This window comes from Carassius gibelio, chromosome A3 (genome assembly GCF_023724105.1).
Source record: "Carassius gibelio isolate Cgi1373 ecotype wild population from Czech Republic chromosome A3, carGib1.2-hapl.c, whole genome shotgun sequence".
Lineage (NCBI taxonomy): Eukaryota > Metazoa > Chordata > Actinopteri > Cypriniformes > Cyprinidae > Carassius > Carassius gibelio.
Window position 1 is genome coordinate 5,576,569 of NC_068373.1, and position 24,604 is coordinate 5,601,172.

The window sequence follows — 24,604 nt, forward strand, 5'->3', positions numbered from 1 at the left end:
AAAATGTAACGTACTAGCAAGCTATCGTCCCTGCTGTGCTAATAACCAGCTAAAGAAGTTGCCCTGTTAGGGTAACAGTTACCACTAACTTACATCAAACAAATATTATAATATCTTCGATTTACATCAGTTCCGCTTGTGTTGTTTCAAAACACGTGCTGAGCGCGTGAGTTCTTTGGCCAATCAGATCTCCGATCTGTTTCAACGTGCATTGGCCAGCAACGCCAAAACGTCAGTCGACCAAAAAAATTTTTATGCAAGATTCGGAAGGATGTAACGACACGCATTTTAATAATGTAGTGGAGTAGAAAGTACAGATAATTGCTGAAAAATCTACTTGAGTAAAAGTATAAGTATGCATTATTTTTTTTACTTAAGTAAAGTATAGATACGTAAAAATTTACTTAAGTACAGTAACGAAGTACAAATACTTCGTTACATTCCACCACTGGTGTTTTGTTCCTTTACAGGTTGTTTCATCTCTTCACTTTACAGCTTGTTGTCTCGTGTAGCCAGATGTTTGACTGAATTAAATATTACATCTTACTCTGGCCCATTTAGACGCAAAGATCCAAGTGACTGACATGGAAAACAAGCGATCGGTCACAGTTGGTTTTGTTTTTATTTGCTTTTCATGGGTGGATTAATCGGAGGTATATTATTACACAATAAAATACATTTAAATAACGATGCTGCAGTTTACGCAAACTATTTATAAGTCTCTTTTAAACTGAAAATAAGCACAGACAACTTCATAGCAGAGTGTTGAGTGCTGAATATAGAGTTAGTTTTCATTGTATCTACCTAGTTAGAAAAAAAAAAAGTTTGCCTATTAAAAAAGTTTAGTTAAAATTAAGACACTCAAAAATTGACATCATCTTGGGAAGACAAGTTCATTTTCTCATTAATTGTAGTAACTGCTTTTGTCATGATTGACCCCTTTAGAGGTCATTCCACAGCAAAATGTGTCTTTTAAAATGTATACAAATGAGTGACTGATATCATTAGCAGTCAGATTTTTGGTAAACTGAAATAAAAGACAAACCTTGTTAAAGGGGCAGTTCACCCAGAAATGAATTCGGTCATCATGTACTCACCCTACACTTCCAAACCTGTTTAATTGTCTTTCTTCTGTCGCCATGAGCCATGAGCTACCACCATTGTGTCCTTGAGCAAGACACTTAACCCCACTTTACAATAAGGTTCATTGCTTAACTACTTTAACTAAGATGAATAAATGCTGTAGAAGTATTATTCGTTCTTATTTACTAATGTTAATTTCACCATTAACTACTCTTTATTAGAAATCTCGGCCTCGGCGATATATCGGTCGACCACTTCTAGTTGCATGCATATATGTTTCATCAGAGACCGACAGTCACATTGACAGGTGGGATGTGTTTGGAAAGCGAGAGCTTACTGGCGTGCAAGTGTGTCTGTATATATCCAGTCACACAAAGATCTGAGTCGATGTTCTTCAGTGAGACACACTTATACTGCCGCTCAGCAGATGGCCTCCTAATGAACACTCTTCTGAATCCTTCAATTCTTTATCACCAGTTTACCACATGGCCACAGTTACTTCCTTTTATATTCAGCCATTTAGTTGAAATGTGTCTCTCTAGTAGCTTTCATCATGGTATACAATATTATCGCGATATTGAAAAAGTGTTTAATATAGCATTTTAATAACGAATTTGATGGTACAAACAACTAAGCAACACAAAAAAATGTATAAAGTAAAAAAAAAAGTTTCATACATTAAAATGAAAAAGAAATATAAAGAACAACACAATATATTGAGTTAACATTAGTTAATGCGTTAAATCGTAATCTTAGTTAATGCATTAACATTAACAATGAGCAATAGCTACATTTCTCACAGAAGTTATTATTCTCAGCTCTAAAAATACAGTTCATGTTTGCAGTTTGTTAACTAATAGTCAAGTCACCTTTATTTATATAGTGCTTTTAACAATACTGATTGTGTCAAAGCACTGAACAACATTCATTAGGAAAACAGTGTGTCAATAATGCAAAATGATAGTTAAAGGCAGTTCATCATTGAACTCAGTGATGTCATCTCTGTTCAGTTAAATAGTGTCTGTTTTAATTTGCAATAAAGTCAATGATATCGCTGTAGATGAAGTGACCCCAACTAAGCAAGCCAGAGGCGACAGCGGCAAGGAACCGAAACTCCATCGGTGACAGAATGGAGAAAAAAACCTTGGGAGAAACCAGGCTCAGTTGGGGGGCCAGTTCTCCTCTGACCAGACGAAACCAGTAGTTCAATTCCAGGCTCCAGCAAAGTCAGATTGTGCAGAATAATCATCTGTTTCCTGTGGTCTTGTCCTGGTGGTCCTCTGAGACAAGGTCTTTACAGGGGATCTGTATCTGGGCTCTAGTTGTCCTGGTCTCCGCTGTTTTTCAGGGATGTAGAGGTCCTTTCTAGGTGCTGATCCACCATCTGGTCTGGATACATACTGGACCCGGGTGACTGCAGTGACCCTCTGATCTGGACACAGACTGGATCTGGTGGCTACGGTGACCTCGGAACAAGAGAGAAACAGACTAATATTAGCGTAGATGCCATTCTTCTAATGATGTAGCAAGTACATCGGATGTTATGGGAAGTGTTCCCGGTTCCGGTTTACCTAGTTAACTAATGTTAAATAATGGAGCCTTATTCTAAAGTCTGACCGAATAAGTAAGAATCAAAACATTTCCAAACAATACCTAGCAGATGTTATAGTCCAGATTAAAATGTAAAAAGGTTGAAAATATATCACCCTGTAAGTATTCAAGTATTTAGTGACGTGATGGACACCATAGAAAATACTAAAATCTGAATGCAATGAAATCATTTAAACACGTTTCAGAAAGTAGTGCAGCATACAGCGGTGTTGAGCATTTTCACTAGTTGATGGGAAAAGTCTTCTTTAAATGCATTCAAATAATCTGAATTATTCCTAATAAATAATTATTAATGGTATAAGTACCCACAATAACAATATTGTGCATGTTCATTATCGTGATATATTGTGTAACCAAATACCAGCACATGCCTACTCTATAGGCGGACTGGATGCTGTATTTAGTTTAATAAAAAATTGAACCTTGGATGGATTGGACCCCTGTCCTTCTTGTGTCTATGTTGAAGATGCAGATGCAAATGTATTTTACTGTGATGCTTTCTACTATACATTTATAATTGGCATTGATGGTTCCATGAAGAACCTTTAACATAATAGAAAAAAAAGATTCTTACACTTTACACTCTTTAATTAAAAATACATGTAAGCTTGCAATGCCAAGGTCACGGGTTTGATTGCCAGGGAATCACACATACAGATAAAAGTTTGACACACTAGAATACACTGCAAGGTGCTTTGAAAAAAAAAAAAACTGTCAAATTAATAAATGCAAATATAATCCATGAAGGTGAGTTGCATTTGTTAGCAGAATGTGACATCTGTGTCTGTCACCTGAACTTGTAACTGTTGCTTTTATGTGACAGCGTGTGTGTGTGTGTTTGAAGACGTGCTGCTCTGAAACACTGCTATAACCGTGAGTGATTTCATGAGCGTGCCAGGACTCCCCGCCAACTCACGGTTTCCTGGCGGGCCGCGGGCCGGATGCTGTTCCAGCACGCTCCATCTGGGGAGAGCGCTTCATATGCTGCGTAAATCAGTGTGCCTTTATAGTATGTGTTGTGTGTGTGTGTGTGTGTGTGTGTAACAGTCATACAGTATTTGTGTTCTTTCAATCCACAGTCCCCAGTGCCCATTTGGTGGCTGATTGGAAAACATAAAGGGTTATTCAAGAGTGAATATGAAGTTTTATGAAATGTGTTTTACATCTTTTTGTTGTGCAGCAAACAGTGCAATATCCAATTCACAAGTGAATGACTCTTATCAGCCTTTTCTTTTAAATGAGTCATTTTTCAATGACTGATCACCTTGAATCAGTGTACCACTGACTGAACTGTGAGGCATTTTCAATCATGTAACATTGAAATGAACTATTATGTGTCCTGTAGGCTTGTCAGAGTTTAAGTCTAAGTACTGACTGACACATTAATATGACAGTTTGCGGTTAAAGATATAAATTCATAATAGAGCTTCGTTGTAATACATGGTATTCTGGAGGATAAACTATTCAGATATATATTTTGGTTATTATTTAGCTTATTCAGGCCCAGCTTATTTGGTTATTAGGTTGAATTGACTGTAAAATGTACAGTGGATAATGTTACAGCATAAAAAATAAAATAACAACAAAACCTCTGGGCAGTTAGTCATTTAATATTAATGTTTTAAACCCACAAGGACAAAATTGACTCATATTACTATTCTTTTGGGGACATTTGGTGCCCATAATGTAGGGAATACCAGGATCAGACACACAGATCAGTCAACACCCAGAGCCAGATCTATCTGTTATATGAATTATACATGACCAGTGGCTTAAAGTTTAGGCCTGTGTGATTCAGTGGAGGTGTCTATCCACCATTTGACTTTTCTTTTCACATTTGCTGCTTTTTTTCATGTCAGGACATCTAAGAAGGTCTAGCCTTATATTACCCTGAACACTCATCCTGCCGCTGCACAGACACTTCTGACTCGACATGAAAGACTGCTGAAACATGTTGTTCTGCCTTGCTGCGTGAGAAAGCTTGTAGAAATGCTACATCCCCCTCAGCACTCATCCTGCTCTCCATCTGATATTCCCAAGATCCACACCAGGCCTTCTGCTTTCCTTCCAAGGCCTCTGTCAACACTCAGCCAGTTCAGCTGACATGTTTTATGGGAATAAGAGGCTCAGATAATACATGCTAAGCCACGCCTTCAAAGCTCCACATTTACTGTAATGCCTGTGGAGGGAGTCTGAGCTTCATTTGAGATAAATGGTGCCAGCTCTGTGAGAAATCATCTGGAAAAGTTGCATTTTTAGGGTCTGGGTAAGAGAATAAAAAAAGGTTTCTGAAGAGAGCTCATACCTCAGCCATTCATTTGCGATGGGACACTTTCATTTGCAACCCACTTAAACAGAAAAAAAGATAAAATATAGATAGATATACATCTTTCATAATTACTTTTGTAATATTTAAAATTATAATCAAGTACTTTAACATGCTTTAGTAACACATTTAAATAAGTGTATTTTTCTGAAAGAATGACAAAAGATTACAACATTATTTAAAATGTACTCTTAATTAAAGCATTTAATTTGACATTGTTGCACATTATTACTTAGTTGAGTGTGTTAAGAAACAATGAAAGTGTACTATCTATTTGTTTCTGCCACTACAGTTTTTTAATATACTTTTAAGATTTGAAGAACACTTACTATTGCACCCAGAATACAATTAAGTGCACGTTCTTTTCAGAAGGGATGTTATGATACGGGTTAGAAATTATGGTAAATGATGTATTAACCCTACTGTGAACAGTTTTAGGGAAAGTTATTATTGTAATGCATTATGTTTTATACTTATACGTTGCTTTCTGTCACCTGGGTTGGGCTTGCAAATGTTTTTATTAACAAAAAAAAAAAAACCCGAAGCTTATATTTTTAGCAACTGTAAAGGCCCTTTCACACTAAAAGTGAAATTAATAAGCCTCAGTGTGAAGGAAGTGCCTCTGCCTCTGCAACTCAGTTTCTCTCAACATGGGGACATGAGTGGTGTCAGTGAATTAATGGGAGAAGCTATTTGAAAAAGCAACTCAGTAAAATAACTTAATTTTAAAGTAATGCATTACTTTACTAGTAACTTGGAAAAAAGTAATCTGATTACATAACTCAGGTTACTTGTAATGTGTTACCTCCTACACTGACCGTGCGTGTGCATGCAGTGTAGTTCATGGTCAAAGCGGCAACCCAAACCCACATGTTAAAAGGTGTGTTGGTGACCTAACACATTGACTTGGTAAGTAGGTGAATTGAGTTGCTTGGAAAATGGATAAACAGATGAACCATTCTGCTGAAGACTCTCAAGTGAATAAACTTTCAAGAATAGTGCATTTGATTGTTGACTCAACTCTGTTATGAGGCTACCCAACACAATGTGACACTGCATCACTGCTTATTGAGGAAAAAGTGTGTGTGTGTGTGGGTGTATGTGTGTTGTCTTTTAATTATTGATGCTGTGATTGCAGTAGCAATCTCTGTCCTCAAGCACAGAGTCCAGATGTACAGCATCTGTTTTGCTTTCTCACCATCTCAAAGGACGTCGGCTAGAAACCTGTTCATTCTCAAAAAGAAACTCTGTAATAACATGCAATTCACAAGTTCACACGTATGCATAATAAACTGAGTAAAGGGTTATGCATATTTGGCTTGCTGTCCAGGGAAAGGGCTCTGAGCCCGGGGTACTCCTCCTGACCCAGGGAGAGGGTCTGAGCCCGGGGTACTCCTCCTGACCGGGGAGAGGGGTCTGAGCCCGGGGTACTCCTCCTGACTGGGGAGAGGGCTCTGAGCCCGGGGTACTCCTCCTGACCGGGGAGAGGGCTCTGAGCCCGGGGTACTCCTCCTGACCGGGGAGAGGGGTCTGTGCCCAGGGGTGCTCCTTCTGACCGGGGAGAGGGCTCTGAGCCAGGGGTAATCCTCCTGACCGGGGAGAGGGGTCTGAGCCTGGGGTACTCCTCCTGACCGGGGAGAGGGCTCTGAGCCCGGGGTACTCCTCCTGACCGGGGAGAGGGCTCTGAGCCCGAGGTACTACTCCTGACCGGGGAGAGGGCTCTGAGCCCGGGCTACTCCTCCTGACCGGGGAGAGGGCTCTGAGTCTGGGGTACTCCTCCTGACCGGGGAGAGGGCTCTGAGCCTGGGGTACTCCTCCTGACCGGGGAGAGGGCTCTGAGTCTGGGGTACTCCTCCTGACCGGGGAGAGGGCTCTGAGCCTGGGGTACTCCTCCTGACTGGGGAGAGGGGTCTGAGCCCGGGGTACTCCTCCTGACCGGGGAGAGGAGTCTGAGCCCGAGGTACTCCTCCTGACCGGGGAGAGGGGTCTGAGCCCGAGGTACTCCTCCTGACCGGGGAGAGGGCTCTGAGCCCGAGGTACTCCTCCTGACCGGGGAGAGGGCTTTGAGCTTGGTGTTTAGCCCAGACCCAAGCCCTCCCCCCGAGTGTTCCTCCCCATGCTGGGTTAGGAGCGCACTGAAGGCGAGGATTCGGGTGGTGGAGGGATGCTGAAAGACTAGAAACAATTAAGGTAGGACTGCTTTGGTTATTTATAGGGGTTCTCTCTTGCATTGATTGGATATATTGGATGTGATTACTGATGATAAATTGGCCGTGTCCCAAAAGTTGTTAATAAAACATCACTAAAAATTGCTGAAAATTTCACACAAGACACAGCATGAGGACATTCTAGGATTGTGCACTGACATAACAGTAGGAATCTGTCAACTTGTAATCAATAAAAGGAAGAACTTAAGTAATGCAATGAGATTATAAATTCAAGTAAATTCAAAAACTTTCTTTCAAAATTCTTTAGTCTTTTAAACTCACACAGCCTCAACCTCAAAAGCACTAAACAGTTTTTACAAGCAGCACTGCTTTATGTTTCCCTTCATCTGCTTCTCTTCCTGCTGCCGTGACCTTCTATCACTTCTACAAACTGGAGGAAACACTCCTAAATTTGCTCATCTTCCAGGCCCTGTTCAGGCAGATGTATAACAGACTCTGGAATGGCATTCCATGAATGACCAGCATCTCTCCATAGGAAGCATAACTCAAGTTTAATGCAGGTTCTGGCAGATGCAGCTCATGTTTTGTGAGTTGGCTGACCTTTAGTTAGTCACCAGGCAATGGGTAGAAGAGAAAAGATAAAGGTGGGCTGTGCTAAGTCATACATGTTCATGAAGGAATACAGCATCAGAAAGAGTGTGGAAATTAGTCATATTAAACCAAATTATGATTAGCCCCTGCCTGTAAATATCGTTACTACACAATTATGCACCAACAGAGCCATGTCTTCATTGATAGTCATTAAGAGATAGCTATATTAATTTCTTCTTTCATTAAATGAAAGTATGTGCACCTGCAACGCATCCATAGCAAATATCAATTGAGAGCTGCATCAATTGAACAACAGCCATCAAGATGAATGGGAATGCTAACGAATAGCTCTCCAGGTATTATAGACCTTGCAAGAAACCTTGATTATTAGTGAAGTGTAGGAGGACAAACTAAACCAGGACGTTACAGTTCTTTGTCGTACTGGGACTCTGATTTATATGGATATGACAACAGAGTGTACCAAGACTCTCTCAAACTGATGAATGAGCCAGCAGGGCTCGATACAAGGAGAGAGAGAGGCATTTGTAAAGAAAAGGACTTTAAAAGTTGAAGGGTGATAAGAAGGAGAAGGGAGGACAGGAATGGGAGACGGAGAGATTAAAAAAGGAACTATGTAGAGGAAAACTGAGCGATGGAGTTGTAGAAGAAAAGGACACGTGGAAGATGTGAAAAGAGGAAACATAAAGACATTGAAGAGTAAATCAACCTTGAAGACACAAGAGCTCACAGGAGTAGTGTAGAGTAGATTTATATAGTGCTGCTCCATGTTTCATACATTATCCATACCACAACCTCTCTGGAGAGTTTTACATTTAATAAAAACTAAAGTGACTGGAGCTGTGTTTATGTGGATGTTGGTACGCTCAGGTTAATCTCATGAAAGCCGATTAACAGTCAGCTCTTGGTCATACAATCATACGGCTGCACGATTATGACAAATGTGATTATTAATTTTGATTATAACAATTTACATTTGAAAGATGCTTATACCATTGTTTGATGCAACTGCATGCCATATTTTTATATGAAAATAAACAAGCTGAAAACACTTTAACTGAAAAACGTTTACTGGTTTTCTATAGTATTAAGCCTCAAATGTCAACTATACATCAGATTGCTTTCTTCTTTATATTACGAAAAGAGTAAAAATATGAATGGTATTATAATGTTATACTAAAACTAAAATGAAAATAATGGGGAAACCACTTAAGATAACGTAGAAAAAAGCATAAGTGCACTTTAAACGATTAACTGCCGTTTTGAATGATTACGTAATTGTGGCATCCATAATTGTTACCGCCATTAGACATGCAATTAATTGTGCAGCCCTATGTGCCACCCAAAAATCAAAAGGAAAGGAAAATATATAAGAAATCATCTTTTTTTTTTTTTTTGCATAAACAAAACTGAAGCCTATAGATTTTTACACTGCGGATATAATTTGTGAGATTCACCCACTCAGTCTATTTTAATAAAACTGAATTACGTACAGCAGTGCAAGCTATCTGGTTGTCCATGGTTACCTGTTTTCTTAAGCTTATTAGTCGCACAGCTGAAAAAGACCACCCAGTTTTTGACTGCAGGGGGACCTTTGATGTGGTGAGGGCAAATGTGTGGGCCATGGGTTTGAAGCCCTCTTAAAATACACTCACACACTTTAACAGCCTCCAGAGTGGCGTCAGTGTATGTAGTCAAAGGCTTAGACTTTTCTTGTACATATTCGGATCATCTGATCAGTTTATTGGAAGAAAAATAAGTATGCAATCTGGACATTACACTAATATAGTCTATTTTTCAATTAAACACGGTTCAGGAGTAAAAACAAAATAACACTTTATTTTAGGCTCTCTTAACTAGTTGCTTATTAGCCATGAATATTACTAGAATATTTGCCATTTATTAGCAGTAATTAAGCACATATTAATGCCTTATTCTACATTACCTTATTCTACATCCCTAATCCTATTTAATTACTAAAAATAACAACTAACCTGTTTATAATAAGCAGCAAATTTGGAATTTATTGACTGGAAGGGTTGTAGTTAATAGTGAATAAGTGTTCCCTATTCTAAAGTTTTTCCAAAAATGGTAATGGTATTTCCTTTGGGCTCCCACACAGTTGTTGTACTTTGACTCTAGAGGCTCTGCCTCTCTAAAAATGACATTAGTTCTCACCCCCACATGCAATAAGAAACTGACAGATTGAGCAACAGCAGCAGAAACAAACCAGATCCATTAAAATTCCCCGTACTTTTTCCGTACAAGTCATGTGAAGTCCCGTTTGGGTGGAATAAGTGTCTGGATATGGGAGCTCTGTCAGTATTGAATGCGATGACTCAAGCCCAGCTCAGTTCAAACAGATGGCAGCTCTTAACAATGGATCAGAGACACATTCATCTCTTGTGTTCTTGGAGCCCCAGCTGAGATCCCACACCACCTACAGTACACTGCACTAAAGCCGTGCTTCCAGCTTCAAGTTACGCCTGTGAGAAACACACCTGACCGCAGTTTACACTGTTCATCTCAACCCACCAGAGCTGTGGCTGTTCAGGATGAGCATGAGGGTCTTTAACAAAGGATTATGGTAGTTGACATTTCATAACGCTCTTATTCTCACACCATCAAAACCTTGTTTTGGGATAGTTTTTTTCACCTTATTTTGAACGATTCTATGAAGTCTCTAATATCTCTGCTAACTGTGCCTTATGATTGTGATTTGGTTTAAAGCAGGGATATTCCATTGGATTTCCATGAGATACAGTCTCTAAGACTCCATTCACACCTGGTATTAACAACTTTTTTGGGCAATCCAATCAACCAAAACACATCAGACCACAGTAAAGGGCTGTCTAACCTAACCCTAACCCTAACCCTAACCCTAACCCTAACCTGCCAAACCATTGCACTTAAACAAAAGGTGCTGTATGTAATTTTTGGACCGTACTATCCTCTTGAGACCCTGTGGCCTCATATGAGGACATTATATTTTTGTGAATTTCTCTGAGTCTGTTCATGCCACAGTTTTAGATCTGGATGTCCTGTACAGAGCACATTCAGGGCTTTTCAGAGATACCAAATGATTGGATGTTTCACATGACCACTCCCTCTCCTTGGTCATCAAAATGTCTGAAATTAATTTAGTGACACTCTTATAGAAATATGATAATATTTCTATAATATATTGTAGTTATCATTTAAATCTGTCTAATTTTTAAATTCTGTGTCATAAATCAACATCTCAGAAATATGTTATGGGGTTTCAAATCAAAATATGACTTTCTGTTACTAAACAGGACATTGATTTCATACATGTCCTCAGATGAGGACACCGGGACTAAACGCATGCTTATGACGCATTTTTGGAGACATAACAAATGAATAGAGAAAGAAATTATATTTCAATATTCTATGAAATATTATATATTATTATGAAAATCTTGACAATTATTACTCACATTATTACACTTCTTTTTTCATTACATGTTGCCCCAAAAACACATTTATATGCAAATTAGATTTAGTTTATAGATACATTGTATATAATTAGAAAACCCATTAATGGTAATTTTACACACATTTTGCAGAAAGAAAAATGTTATACTGAATTATTCTGTTATACCATAGTTGAGAATCATCTTTATACAAAGTTTGGTAAAAAAAAAAAAAAAAAATCTTGAACATTAAAAATTTATTGGTGATTTAAAAAAATCTATTGTTTTTGCCTATGCATTTTCATTCATGTCTTTTCTTTTTTTTTTTAGAAATTGAGTCCCGATGTCCTCTGCCGAGGACATAACATAACTTTATAAATGAAATGCATGAATGCAGAGCACAAGGCTGCACTGGGAAATCCTGTGTGCGATGCATGACATGCAATGTGCATCTGTGCTTGCAAAGTGAATGAAACTGCTTTGCAACATTTCACATCATGATAGACCCACTGTCCTCACATGAGGACATCTTTTTTCTGGGAAAACTACTTCCTGTACAAAAACAAATTTTAGGTATTATACTTATTAGGTCCTACATATCCCAAATAGCAAGAAAAATTATAAAATGCACAACAGGCAATCTCTCGGGTTTCAGGAGGCTATAGTATAAAATATACAATTATATGTTAAGTTCCCATACTTGAAAAAGAAAACAATGTTATGGTCAGTTATACAACTTTGAAATGTGTGTTCTGTTTTTGAATGTCTATGCTTTGCTTTTTGTGATTCAGCAAACCGAAAAATTTACCCAATAGTATTTTCAACACCCTGGGGTTGCCAGTTAGTGGAGAACACAGCATATAACAGTGTATAAAAGCCTTGACATCCATCAAAAAAGCTCTGTAACTGTCGGCATATTAAAACGTGGCATATTAAATTAATACATTGACTGACAATGTGTAGGGCGTGTTACCATACGTTGTCAACTGTCCTCAATCTGCCAACCCTTGTGAGTATCAAGGAGGAGTTGGGGGTGTGAGAAACAATGCTCTCCAATCTTAACTTCACACAGCATGCAATGACTCAGGTCATCTGAAGAATGTCTATAAAAATATATCTGCTCAGCTAAAAAACAAAACAAAACAAAAACAATGACTGGAATGCTTATAATAGAAAGGAAACGTTCTTTATCCAGTAATACTACCAAAATCTCAGACTTTTTTGATAGTGCAGCAAAACCAACTATGTAAGTGTCAAGTTTAATTTGTTAATTGTAATATTTGTATTATTATTTTTAATATTAACAATGGAAATGGAAGGTACATTAAAATATTATACAATGCAGGACCAAATGCACAGACTTCAGATGTTGAGAAATACCAGATATTATGTGCCACCTATTTACATTCTCTTATGAAAAACTCATTGTGTCTCAGTATACTGTAGAAAGACTGTAGTGTTTATTTTTTAATGTCATCGGTGAGTTCAGAAGTACCTGTACTTTTAACATTTTTAATGCATATCAGTGTCTAATATGTTTCCATGTGAGTCCAGTAGTGAGAAAGAATGTGTCTCATTAGTTAAGAAATAAGCTGAAATAAGCTTTATCGGTCTGAGCAGCTCTCTGAAATGATTTTCCATATCAGCACCACTGCACAGGCCCTGTGGGGGAAAGAAATCAGATTTTCTCTCTGTTGTGACAATGGGAAGCATCATGGGAAAGGGGAGCAGATTGGATAGTAGGGAGATGGGCTGACGCAGCTGTGGGCGGCTCTTTATATGTGTGTGAGAGTTTGAGAACGTGGTGGATGAGGAGCAACACAATCTAAATTTTGTGTCACTGAAAAAGACTGAATTTTGAAATCGGGTCTAGGTGAATAATGCTGAGAGCTGAGCGGATATTATCAGAGGCAATATATTTCATATGTTTTAGTACAATGGTGTAAATATGAGAAAATAGACAAAGTAACATCAAGTCCTAATCAAGTTTTTGGCCTACCCTGTTGTGACATGACAAGCATAATTTTGCAATAGCTTAGTTTCTATCTTCTTAGCTCACAGTGAAATCTTGCTGGTCCATCTGCTGTGCTCTGCAGGACATTAAACAGTAGATATCGTCCGACTGGATATGCTTTTGTCACTTCACACTTCACAGTGCATTTTCAGTGAGGAAAGAAATTATTTGATGCTGGAAATATTAAGTTTAACTCTAATGGTAATGGAATGGATGTTAATAATTGTTAATCGAGTTCAGATTGTTTGCATTAGTTGAATCACAATTATTATCATCCAGACAGTTCAATTCAATTGAAGTTTATTTGTATGGCCCTTTTCACGATACAAATCATCGCAAAGCAACTTTACATAAAATCAAGTTTCTACAATATATTTAGTAGTAGCTTATCAGTGGTGACTGTCAGTTAATGCACATATGGCGTGAATGTATGGAAAAATCAATTAAGACATAATCAAATAGACTATTAACAGCAATTATTATAGGATGCAATCAAACTTATAGCAAAAGTTTATAGATCTGTATGTTGTGTCAGGGTTGACATCATCAGAGGTCTTCTGAGGGCTGACATTAGTGGTCGACCGATATGTGTTTTTTGACAGCCGATACCGATATCTTGGAAAGCAGAGGGGCAGATATAAAGCCCATATGATTTTTAAACAATTATTATTAAGAAATTTTAAATAATTTGAAAATGGATTGAAAAATAAATATGTAAAATAAAAATAATTACTTTAGATGACAAGGTATTTTTCACAAATAAATAAATATTTAATAAAAATATAATAAAAAGGAAGTAAACACTGTAATCAATGGGGCAATCAGTATTCTGAAAAGTTTGTGTGCACTGGGAATAATATTTTTCAAATGAAGCCAGGGTAACACTAATTTTACATGCCAGCACACAGTGAAAATGACATGAATATGAAAGTGGGCAAATGCATAAAGCGCAGCATAATTTGATATAACGAGTTTAAAATTTAAAGCATACAATTCACACGGCCTGACCATCACGCAGATCATGCTGGATACACATACACACTTCACAAGATCTCACAGCTGGATTCGACTAAAGCCCTATTCGGACGGGACTAGTTATACAGGGGGTCATTAGAAAAATCTGTGTTTCACAGACGTACTTGGTGATTTTAATCCCTTCTGAATCTGCCAAGTATGTGTTGTTCTCACACAACCTCTGTGATAATTCCAGAGCAAATTACCTACTGTTTTTCAACAAACTCAGTGATCCTCTGAGAAAAGTAATCCCGTCCAATTGCGATATTTTATTTCACAACGCGTTTCCTTGTGTGTTTTGCCCAACGTGAATTACCGTAGATGCTCTTACCGTGCACATGTTTGATATATATGCTTCCTGGCAAAAAAAATAAAATAAAAATAATAATAATAAAATCAAGAGACAGATCACGTAAACTGTTAATACTGGCTATTGTAATATCAGCATCAGTTAAGATTACTTACGTTCATTTATGCTAAAGAAACTAAAGTTAAACTAAAGAAACCACATATTAACATGGTCAATATTTAGCCATTAAAAGGAAAAAAGCACCAGGCCCAGATTGTGTTACACCAGCCTGTCTGAAATCCTGTGCTGACCAGCTGGCCCCCATCTTCACACAGATCTTCAACAGATCGCTGGAGCTGTGCGAAGTCCCTTCATGCCTCAAACGTTCCACCATCATCCCCATCCCTAAGAAACCCAAAATTACAGGACTAAATGACTACAGGCCTGTGGCTCTAACGTCTGTAGTCATGAAGTCATTTGAAAAACTGGTGCTGGCCCACCTGAAGGACATCACTGGGCCCTTGCTGGATCCTCTTCAGTTTGCCTACAGAGCAAACAGGTCTGTGGACGATGCAGTAAACATTGGACTGCATTATGTTCTGCAACACCTAGACAGACCGGGGACTTATGTGAGGATCCTGTTTGTGGACTTCAGCTCGGCCTTCAACACGATCATCCCAAACCTCCTCCTGCCCAAACTAAATCAGCTCTCCGTGCCCACCTCCATCTGTCAGTGGATCAACAGCTTCCTGACAGACAGGCAGCAGCTAGTGAGGCTGGGAAAATACACATCCAGCACCTGTACAATCAGCACCGGAGCTCCCCAGGGCTGCGTCCTCTCCCCACTGCTCTTCTCCCTGTACACCAACGATTGCACATCTAAGGACCCCTCTGTCAAGCTCCTGAAGTTTGCAGATGACACCACACTCATCGGCCTCATTCAGGACGGTGACGAGTCTGCTTACAGACAGGAGGTAAAAGAGCTGGCTGTCTGGTGCAGTCTCAACAACCTGGAGCTTAACACGCTCAAAACAGTGGAGATGATCGTGGACTTCAGGAGAAACCCCCCTGCACTCCCCCCACTCACCATCATGAACAGCCCTGTGACTGCAGTGGAGTCATTCAGGTTCCTGGGCACCACCATCTCTCAGGACCTGAAGTGGGACATTCACATTGACTCCATTGTGAAAAAGGCCCAGCAGAGGTTGTACTTCCTTCGCCAGCTGAGGAAGTTTAACCTGCCACAGGAGCTGCTGAAACAGTTCTACTCCACCATCATTGAATCCATCCTCTGCACTTCAGTAACTGTCTGGTTCAGCTCAGCTTCTAAATCTGACCTCAGAAGACTACAGAGAGTAGTCCGGACTGCTGAGCGAATCATTGGTACAACCCTCCCTTCTATTCAAGAACTGTACTTATCCAGAGTGAGAAAAAGGGCTGTCAAAATCACTCTGGACCCCTCACATCCAGCACACTCCCTCTTTGAACTGTTGCCAACTGGTCGACGCTACAGAGCACTGAGCACTAGAACGACCAGACACAGGACCAGTTTCTTCCCTCAGGCAATCCATCTTATGAACAGCTGATAATAACGGCGAACACACTACACTTTATATTTATATACACACACACTTTATTTATCTAACACACATACTTAGTATACACTTAAATCTTGCACACAATACACACGTGGGGATTTATCTAACACACATACTTAGTATACACTTAAATTTTGCACACAATATATATGTACATACATAACTTCACTTTGTAATATACCTGCCTACAATTGTCATTTGTATATTGTCATTCACTGTCTACATATTTGTATTTTTTATTCTTTTATTATGTGTTTTATGTTCTGTCGCTGTCATTCTGTTGTACTGCGGAGCTTCTGTCACGAAAACAAATTCCTCGTATGTGTAAACATACCTGGCAATAAAGCTCATTCTGATTCTGATTCTGATTTAGTATTTATTGTATAATCAATCAATCCGAATGACTATATGCAATCCATGCATACAGAGCATGTGATCTCTATGAAGCTCAGATGCACAAATCAGACCCTCCCACCTCTGTAATAAACACAGAGATGCTAGTCCTCTCCGAACTGGTACATGAAAATCGCAGACGTCAGGTGGTAAGAAACGAAACTCTAACGTAGTTTAGAAAACTAATTAATAATTATTTAGCTGCTGTTCCAACGGAGAAAAACTGATTTGTTTAACCTAAGCTAAAGAATAATTATGTGCATTTGATTAGATATAACTTCAGTAAAAGATTATGAAGTGCGTTATTTGAATGCTTGGTGAAAGAGATGTGTCTTTTATCCAGATTTAAACAGAGAGAGTGTGTCTGAACCCCAGAAGTTATCAGAGTTTGGGAGCTAAATGCGAAAAAGCTCTACCCCCTTAAATGAGCTTTGCTGTCCTAGGTAATACCAAAAGTCCAGCATTTTGTAACCTTAGGGTGCATGATGGATTGTAGCGTGGTATAAGAATAGTTAGGTACGCAGGAGCTAAACCATTTAGGGCCTTATAGGTAATAATATTTTGTAACAGATACAGAATTTAATAGGTATCCAGGGCACAGACTGTTGAATTGGGGTAATATGATCATATTTTCTTGACCTGGTAAGGACTCTAGCTGCTGCATTTTGGACTACCTGTAGCTTGTTTATTGAAGATGCAGGACAACCACCTAAAAGTGCATTACAATAGTCCAGTCTAGAGGTCATGAATGCATGAACTAGCTTTTCTGCATCAGAAACAGATAACATGTTTCGTAGCTTGGCAATGTTTCTAAGATGGAAGAATGCAGTTTTTGTAACACGGGAAATATGGTTTTCAAAAGGCAAGTTGCTGTCTAATATAACACCCAGATGTTTGACTGTAGAGGAAGGAACAGTACCTCCGTTTAGTTGCAAATTGTAATCCAAGAAATTCTGTGTAGTGTTTTTTGGTCCAATAAATAATATCTCTGTCTTATCTGAATTTAATAAGAGAAAATTATTGGTCATCCAATCCTTTACATTTTTAACGCACTCTGTTAGCTTGGATAATTTAAAAGTTTAATCTGGTCTTGTTGAGATATATAGCTGAGTATCATCAGCATAACAGTGGAAACTTAATATTAATAATATTACCAAGGGGCAACATGTATATTGAAAATAGCAGAGGACCTAGGACAGATCCTTGGCGTAAGTAGCAAGTCATTTGTAATTTTAACAAGGGCAGTTTCTGTGCTATGGTGGGGCCTGATACCTGAGCAAAAGATACAATAGATTTCTTTTGCATATCTGACAGTGTAACATTAAACAGAAGTATTTTGAAAGAGTTAAACCTGTATCCTGTACACAGCCATGATAACATACAGTATATGCACAGGCATTTGTGATTTAGACTTGATTAAATTTGCTATGTATGAAGGCTAAACACAAATATACCAGACCTGTCCTCCCCATGCAGGCAAAACTAGTTCTATCGGAATAGGTTTTTTGAGATCGTTTTTGCTACAGCTGTAGACAGCTCCATTGATGATTATAGGATTATTCTAGTTTGGTTGCGCTGTGGTTCTCGCTCTCTGTGTAGAAAGGATGCTAGATGGTTGTAAAGAGTGGAATTTAATAAAGTGAGAGTGGGATGAAAGAACAACATGAGGTGTTTGGAGAGGAAACAGTGTGTAGCGGGAGTCCACTCCTCTCTGTGCCAAATGGCAAGAATCTGGCGTGAATCACGGCTCCTGTGAGGTGATGTATGTAGTAAAGCTTTCGGGAGGCTGAGAGTGAACCGACATGGTTTTATTTAGCTGATTCTATATATATCCTGGCCAGTGGCTACTGTGTCTTAGCATTTAAGATGGAATTCAAAAGAAATCTATTTATCTTATTATCTAATCATCTCTTAATCTTCATATCAAAGCATGCATGTCTTGTTCTACCTCAAAGCATTAGCAGTGTATGCTCTTTTCCATTCAACATAAGATTGCTAGCTAAATGTCTATCAAGCCTAGAAAAGGACATAAATCACCGTAAACGTAGTCCATACAACTCTTACTGTATTTACACATTTTTCACACTCTGCACTCTTTTCCCTATTTGTCTATTCAACTATTTTAAACACTCTCACAAGCACATGTATCAAAGATTAAAAAAATTGCATTGGCAGAGAAACTACAACAGATGAATTTGCAACATTTTTCTGAAACTTAAATTACTCAATATTAACTACTTGTTTGTTGAACTGTTGTAAAAACAATATATTAAGATACACAAATAAAATATTATATAATATACTGTATCTAATAGTATATAAACAATATGTTATTGTGCTGTTGTACAGAAAATCCACAAAGCTCTTCTTGAAAGCTATCATTGTTTGAGGGAGGCTAGACTTCCAGCCATGGCCTGCTCATTCTGTCCCAGTTATTTACCGTTCCCCAAAAATGTGTCCTCAGCAAAGCTTGATATCCAGACAGCCATCCTTTAGCCTGTTTGTCCGTGGTTTGAGCCCCTCGGTCTCCCTCCTTTGCCTGCTTTACAAACTCAAACCATCCCTGATTTGGTTAGTTATCTCAAAAATCCTATGACAAACCTATGAAATATTTATTTATTTATTTATTTTCATTAAAAACAGCAGGATTCAATGCCTTGCTCAGTAGTCTTACCTGTCTTTTGAGGGTGGAAGATTCCTGCCGGACATGAGACTCTGCCAGGACATGTCCTTATGTATCATGTTTCAATATGCTTGTCCTTTATGTTATTAAGTAGATGCACTTGCTATTTGTAGAGTTTTCAACCCACATAGAGACTTGTGTTGACTCACTGAGGTTTAGTTTGATTTAACCCCATCTTGTTGGCTCAATGAAAGTAACCAATTAGGGCTAAATTCTCATTAGTTATGGTTGGAGCTATGTGTCAGTTCAGTTTACATTAGACAAGAAATCCTGGACATGAAGTTCTCGTCACACCACCCTCTTTGATTTTGAGTTTCGTGGCTACCCACCAAGCCACTGTACAAACACTGGCTGCCACCTCACATACACACAGCCTTGATTTCACCACTTCCTCTGCCCTTATCGTTTTGTCGCTTTTTCAACTTACCCTATTCTTCTCTGAGTAAACACCCTTCTCTCTTTCTCTCCTCTCTCTCCTTTGCCCAACACCCACGGACAGACCACATCCATACTCAGCTGACAAGAACGCACTGAGCAGTGGAGTGTTGGAAGCATGTGCAACCCCAACCCTCTTCACTTTTTTTTTCACTTGCTTTCCTCCTCTTCCCACATGAGTCCTGGAATCACTCCAGCTTAACTCACTTTGGTACTGGTCAGATTGGGACCTCTGTCTGACCGACCCCCTCCCGTTTACATGCTCACCCACTCACCAACTCACACACACACTCATCCAGATTGGCCCCTGAGGGTCCCTCCACTTCCCGTTCTAGACGTCCCTCCAGCGTCGTGAAACAGGAGCGCCATCCCAGTTGTCTGCAAACCAATAGGAATGTTTGGCTACCAATTCTAATGTTTTCAAGATGGCTTTGACTCTTATAAGGAAATCCCCCCAGTTTAGTAGCCATTTGAAATTCCTGCTCCTTTTTTACAGTGAGGAAGTGTTTTCTGAGTCACGGGGCGAGAGCCATTTGTGTGCCCCAGTCTGTCCGAGGCTAGGGAGTTTGGAGGAGCTCTGGTGGTGTACGCTATCGGTACGTGAGGATTGTACGAGGTGCCGGGGCTCTTATAAGAGTCTGAGGTTCTACTTTCTTTGATTCCACATCTAACATCTGTTTTCTATAAATAATAAAGAACAGAGGACTCAAGTGACTCTTACGGGATGTTTTTACTGGGTAAGTCAAAATGAGACTATTTCCTCACTGCTGAAATACTTGTTTGCTTCAGTTCTGACCACTGTCGTCTGTAGTGTGCAGCTTGCATGGAACCCAGTGGTTACTGAACAAGGACAACTGTTTCTTTAGGACCATTACTTCTTCATTAGGCAGATCCATGTGTTACCAGAGAGCTGATAAGACTATTTATATAAAGTTTCCTCTCCAGTTGTTACTTAGTTTCATTATTTAGTGTTTTTGTTCAGTTTTTTTTTTTTTTTTGGGGGGGGGGTGAAATGTAGGTGACACAGCTTTTGACTCTACAGAGGGATAAGCAGTAATTCAAGTTTCAAGTGTGTGTGTGTGTCTACTTTCAACAATGATGTGGTATGCGTTCATGGTTAATATGAGCAATCCAAGCAGTGAGTCCAAACTGACGATGTCATGTCTAAGTCTTACTTACCGCCTTTGACACAGGCTTACGATCAGTTATTGCCCTCTAAGGCTTCACTCCACCAATAGAAGACAAACTGCTCAACTTTCATCAGATCAGTGTAAAAGAGCAAGTTACCAACACCCAGACCGGCTCAACCCACAGAGCATCTGGTTCGGATGAGGCCATGCTGTTCTCACTCATCTCTCCCGTTTTGGCCATCCCCATGACAACAGCACCATCAGACACCTCCCTCTGAGCTGACTAGGAGCTGAATGAGTCTTCCCGCCTCCGTTAACGGGTGGCAGGGCCATGGCATCCACTGTGGCGGCACATGAGAACCAGTGTGTACACAGGACGTGCCAGGACCCCGCTGGTTTATACAAGCCTGTGGGTATATGTGCGGTTCCTGGGGATTCATGGATTTGCTTATTTGTGTGTACACTGATGTCGGTAGTGCTTCCTTTCTTTTAGGATCTAATAGGATTTTAATAAAAAATGGTATAATAGGATTAAACTTTGCTGTCAGGGATCGGCACCAATTAGTATGCACATGACCTTGTTGTTTCTTAAGCCTTTACGGTAGCACCAGACTGCCATGATCGTATATGTAAACAGTGTCGGGTCAGATAAAAAGTACACTTTGAGTGTTGGCTTAGCGGAGCAGAACCTCGTCTTGTTTTCAGTAACCTGCTAAATGAACCCCTGGTCCACACTTGTCCGTGTGTTTCCACCTCTTCCAATCAGCCGAGAAGCTTTTTCTTGAATAGGACATCTGCATTACATTCCAAACGAGCATTTTTAATGATTGGCTGATTTGTTCTCACTACAGTTTGTTCAGCCCAATTGATCAGACAACAGGTGGGCTTATGCTAATTTAGGATTGTGTATTTAATGTTAATGGGTGGGGCATGAGGAGTGGTAAATTCTCTGTCCTGTCTTTCATCTGTCCAGTGTCTTGGTACAGCCCGCAGTTGTCTAGTTGGATACCGTGGATGGCGGGACAGAAAGTGGGTGGCTGTCTAAAGTTTGTAATTACAATACTCCTCCAGTTAGTTCCTAGCAAGGCCACTTCCATTTCCTTCCACCTCCAGTTTCCTGGATGCTTATCTGTCATGGGATACATTTCTAAATGTACATTAGTGTTTTTGTCCATTGCTCCCCTATGATCACACTTGATTGACTTTGACATTGGAATGGACTTTTTTTTTTTTTTTGCTTTTTTGCATGGACTCAGATTAAGATGTCTGTGTTCTGTAAACATCAGACTTGCACTGTTCATGTGTTTTATTTGGAGCGGTGCCTGTTCAGTTTTGTGTCATTGACTATATATGATTGAAATATTAGCTCATAAGCTTGGGGTATTGAACATTTTAGTAAGGTTGCAAATATTTGTACAGTTGACTGTGGTGGTGAAATACTTTTCACAATTTTGAAAATGTGTATTTTATTCTGCTCAAAGACATAATTAAACTGGCATGAGCCCTGCAAAAGACTATCCATCCATTTGTGGTGTTTTCCCGCCTTTTGTCTGAGATGCTGAGATTGGATTCAGTTTGCCCCATGCTGCGTATCGTGTATTTGATCCCGCAACTTAAGAAGATAAATGTCATAAGATCCACAGGTAGAAAACTGGGAGACCAATTAAAACCATGCTTAATCAGCGTGTCTTTCTCTATCTCTGTCTGTAATGAATGATAGTCCATCAAGCAGTTACAGGGCCGTTCGTCTAGCTAAGTGCAGGCAAATGCAAGGGTTGATCTAATCCTAGCAGCTATTATAAATAGAGGCTAACAGGGTTACAGTACATTGAGAGCTCAGAAAGCACTCACTTCTTTTTTTTTGTAGTCATGATAAAATATCCTTGTGTAATAATGATGCAGGCCAACATTACAGGATTTATGATGTCAGACTGAAGATGTAGAGTCGAAGGTTAAAATGCTGATTTACTAAGGCTGTCAATTCTGTTTAAGTCTTAGCTTGTTTAGATCAGGCTTGTGAAGATCTCATCGCGCTAATATTCGCTCCAAATCAATGTTTGAGAATGTGTTTTTGCAAATTCTTTAGACCCGCAGAGAAAAACATGCTGACGTTCTGGGGTTGGGTGTCAAACTGATACTGTAACTCTGAGGTCAGAATGAAACTGAATGCTTCTTGAATTCTTCATATATAGAGCATGTGAGAATGAGACTGAAGGATGCTGGAGAATTCCAGCAGAACAGAAGAAGGTACCACAGTAGAGAAGACTGTTGATGGAAATGAAGAGAAAAAGAAAGCAGAGTTCAGGGCGAGACTGAGGGCGTGAGAATGAACGACTTTAAAAAAAAAGGGTAATGGAGAAAAGGGGAGAAAATTTGGGAAGGGAATTCAGAAGAGAGAGAAAAAGAAAGGAGAGAAATACAGGGTGTGCATTCATCTGTGAGATGAGATATCTGTCGAGTGATGACTTGACATATCCCAGCTCGGACTCTGATGTCCCAGGGCTAAACTATATAATGTGTGTGTGTGTGTGTGTGTGTGTGCTGAATGGGTGTTGTCTACTCTTGGTTGTTGAGAATGAATAGATCTGGCAGACATTACCAGTCGATCTCTGAGCTTACCAGACATACTCCCAGGGCACAGGCAAGTCAGTTTGATATTTGTTGCTTAAAAAAAGTAACCCAATAACTTCAAACCTACACACACGTACCATCTTACAGACATTTACTGAATAGAAAGCTGCAAAAAGAGATATTAATTGTAATAAGTACTTAAATTCATATGCATGTGCCTCTAAACAAAGTAAAACAAAGCAAAAGGTGGCTGGTTAATGAATATGTTGTTCTAATGCCCTTTCCTGTCAAAGTTGGTGGCTCTTGGCCAGATTATACAACAGTGTGGACTAGACCAGTGTATCCCAACTGAGTGTGTTTGATAAGAAGAGTTCGTAAATGTGCAGTGTCGGTGTGCCTCCAGGAACACAGTTGGGGAACACTGCACTAGACTTTATGCTGATAATCAACTGTCCACTGTCACTGCTACAACACAGTGTTCACTTGCCAGTCAGCACACCTAACCCACTCCACCTTCCTTCCCCTCTTTACACAGGCAGTGGACTGATGGGCAACTCCTCAGCCTCCTTCATGGGGACGTTCTTAGCCAGCAGTCTAGGCTCTGCTCCCTCACACCCACCACACCCCTCCAGACCACCGTCCTCTCCCTCCTCTCCTCCTTACCGTGGGGGTCCCCACTCCAGCGCCTCTCAGATCTGGTTCCCCCACTCACATGAAGGTAAGATGGCTCAGTTCCACTAACCTGCTCATCTCTCTGTCTGGATATGTGTCCATCTGTGTGTGTTCTGCCTCTGGACTTTCTCATTAAGAGGAAGCAGCTCTTTTTTTATTCTCTGTGAAATGTTACGCTCCAGTGGTATTCGAAAGTGATGGAAGGGTAACAATGTTCAGCCCAAAAGTCGTGTGGTCTGTAATGTGCATCCACAAGAATTTATGTGCGCAACATGCACACTCAAACACACACAGGACAATGGATGAAGAACAAGATAAGTGGTCAACAGCGTCGCAGCTTTTGTGTAAAGGCCAATGTGGTTTTCCCACCATCCCTTATACTAGCTTTGGCAGAATCTGAGCCAGACCCAGCCCGCAGCCTGGTAAATCAAGAGCCGGCCACGTCCAGCACTGGCTCCAGATCCCTACAGATCACAGACTACTACAACTCCACAGAGAGAGCAATGTAGAGAGACAGAAAGAGTAGGAGATCCCCAGACATGCCCAATGCCACTCGGCACTTATTCACACATAA

General features: G+C 39.7%; 1 protein-coding gene across 2 annotated transcripts in view; it reads left to right on the forward strand.

The window, feature by feature from the left end:
- Nucleotides 1–24,604, forward strand: part of LOC127944236 (BAH and coiled-coil domain-containing protein 1) — a 91,466-nt gene that overhangs the window by 24,583 nt on the left and 42,279 nt on the right. For both annotated transcript variants that reach the window (XM_052540116.1, XM_052540111.1), the window contains exon 3: nucleotides 23,894–24,076. In XM_052540116.1, coding sequence (XP_052396076.1) covers nucleotides 23,894–24,076 — 183 coding nt within the window. The remainder of the gene's footprint in view (nucleotides 1–23,893; nucleotides 24,077–24,604) is intronic.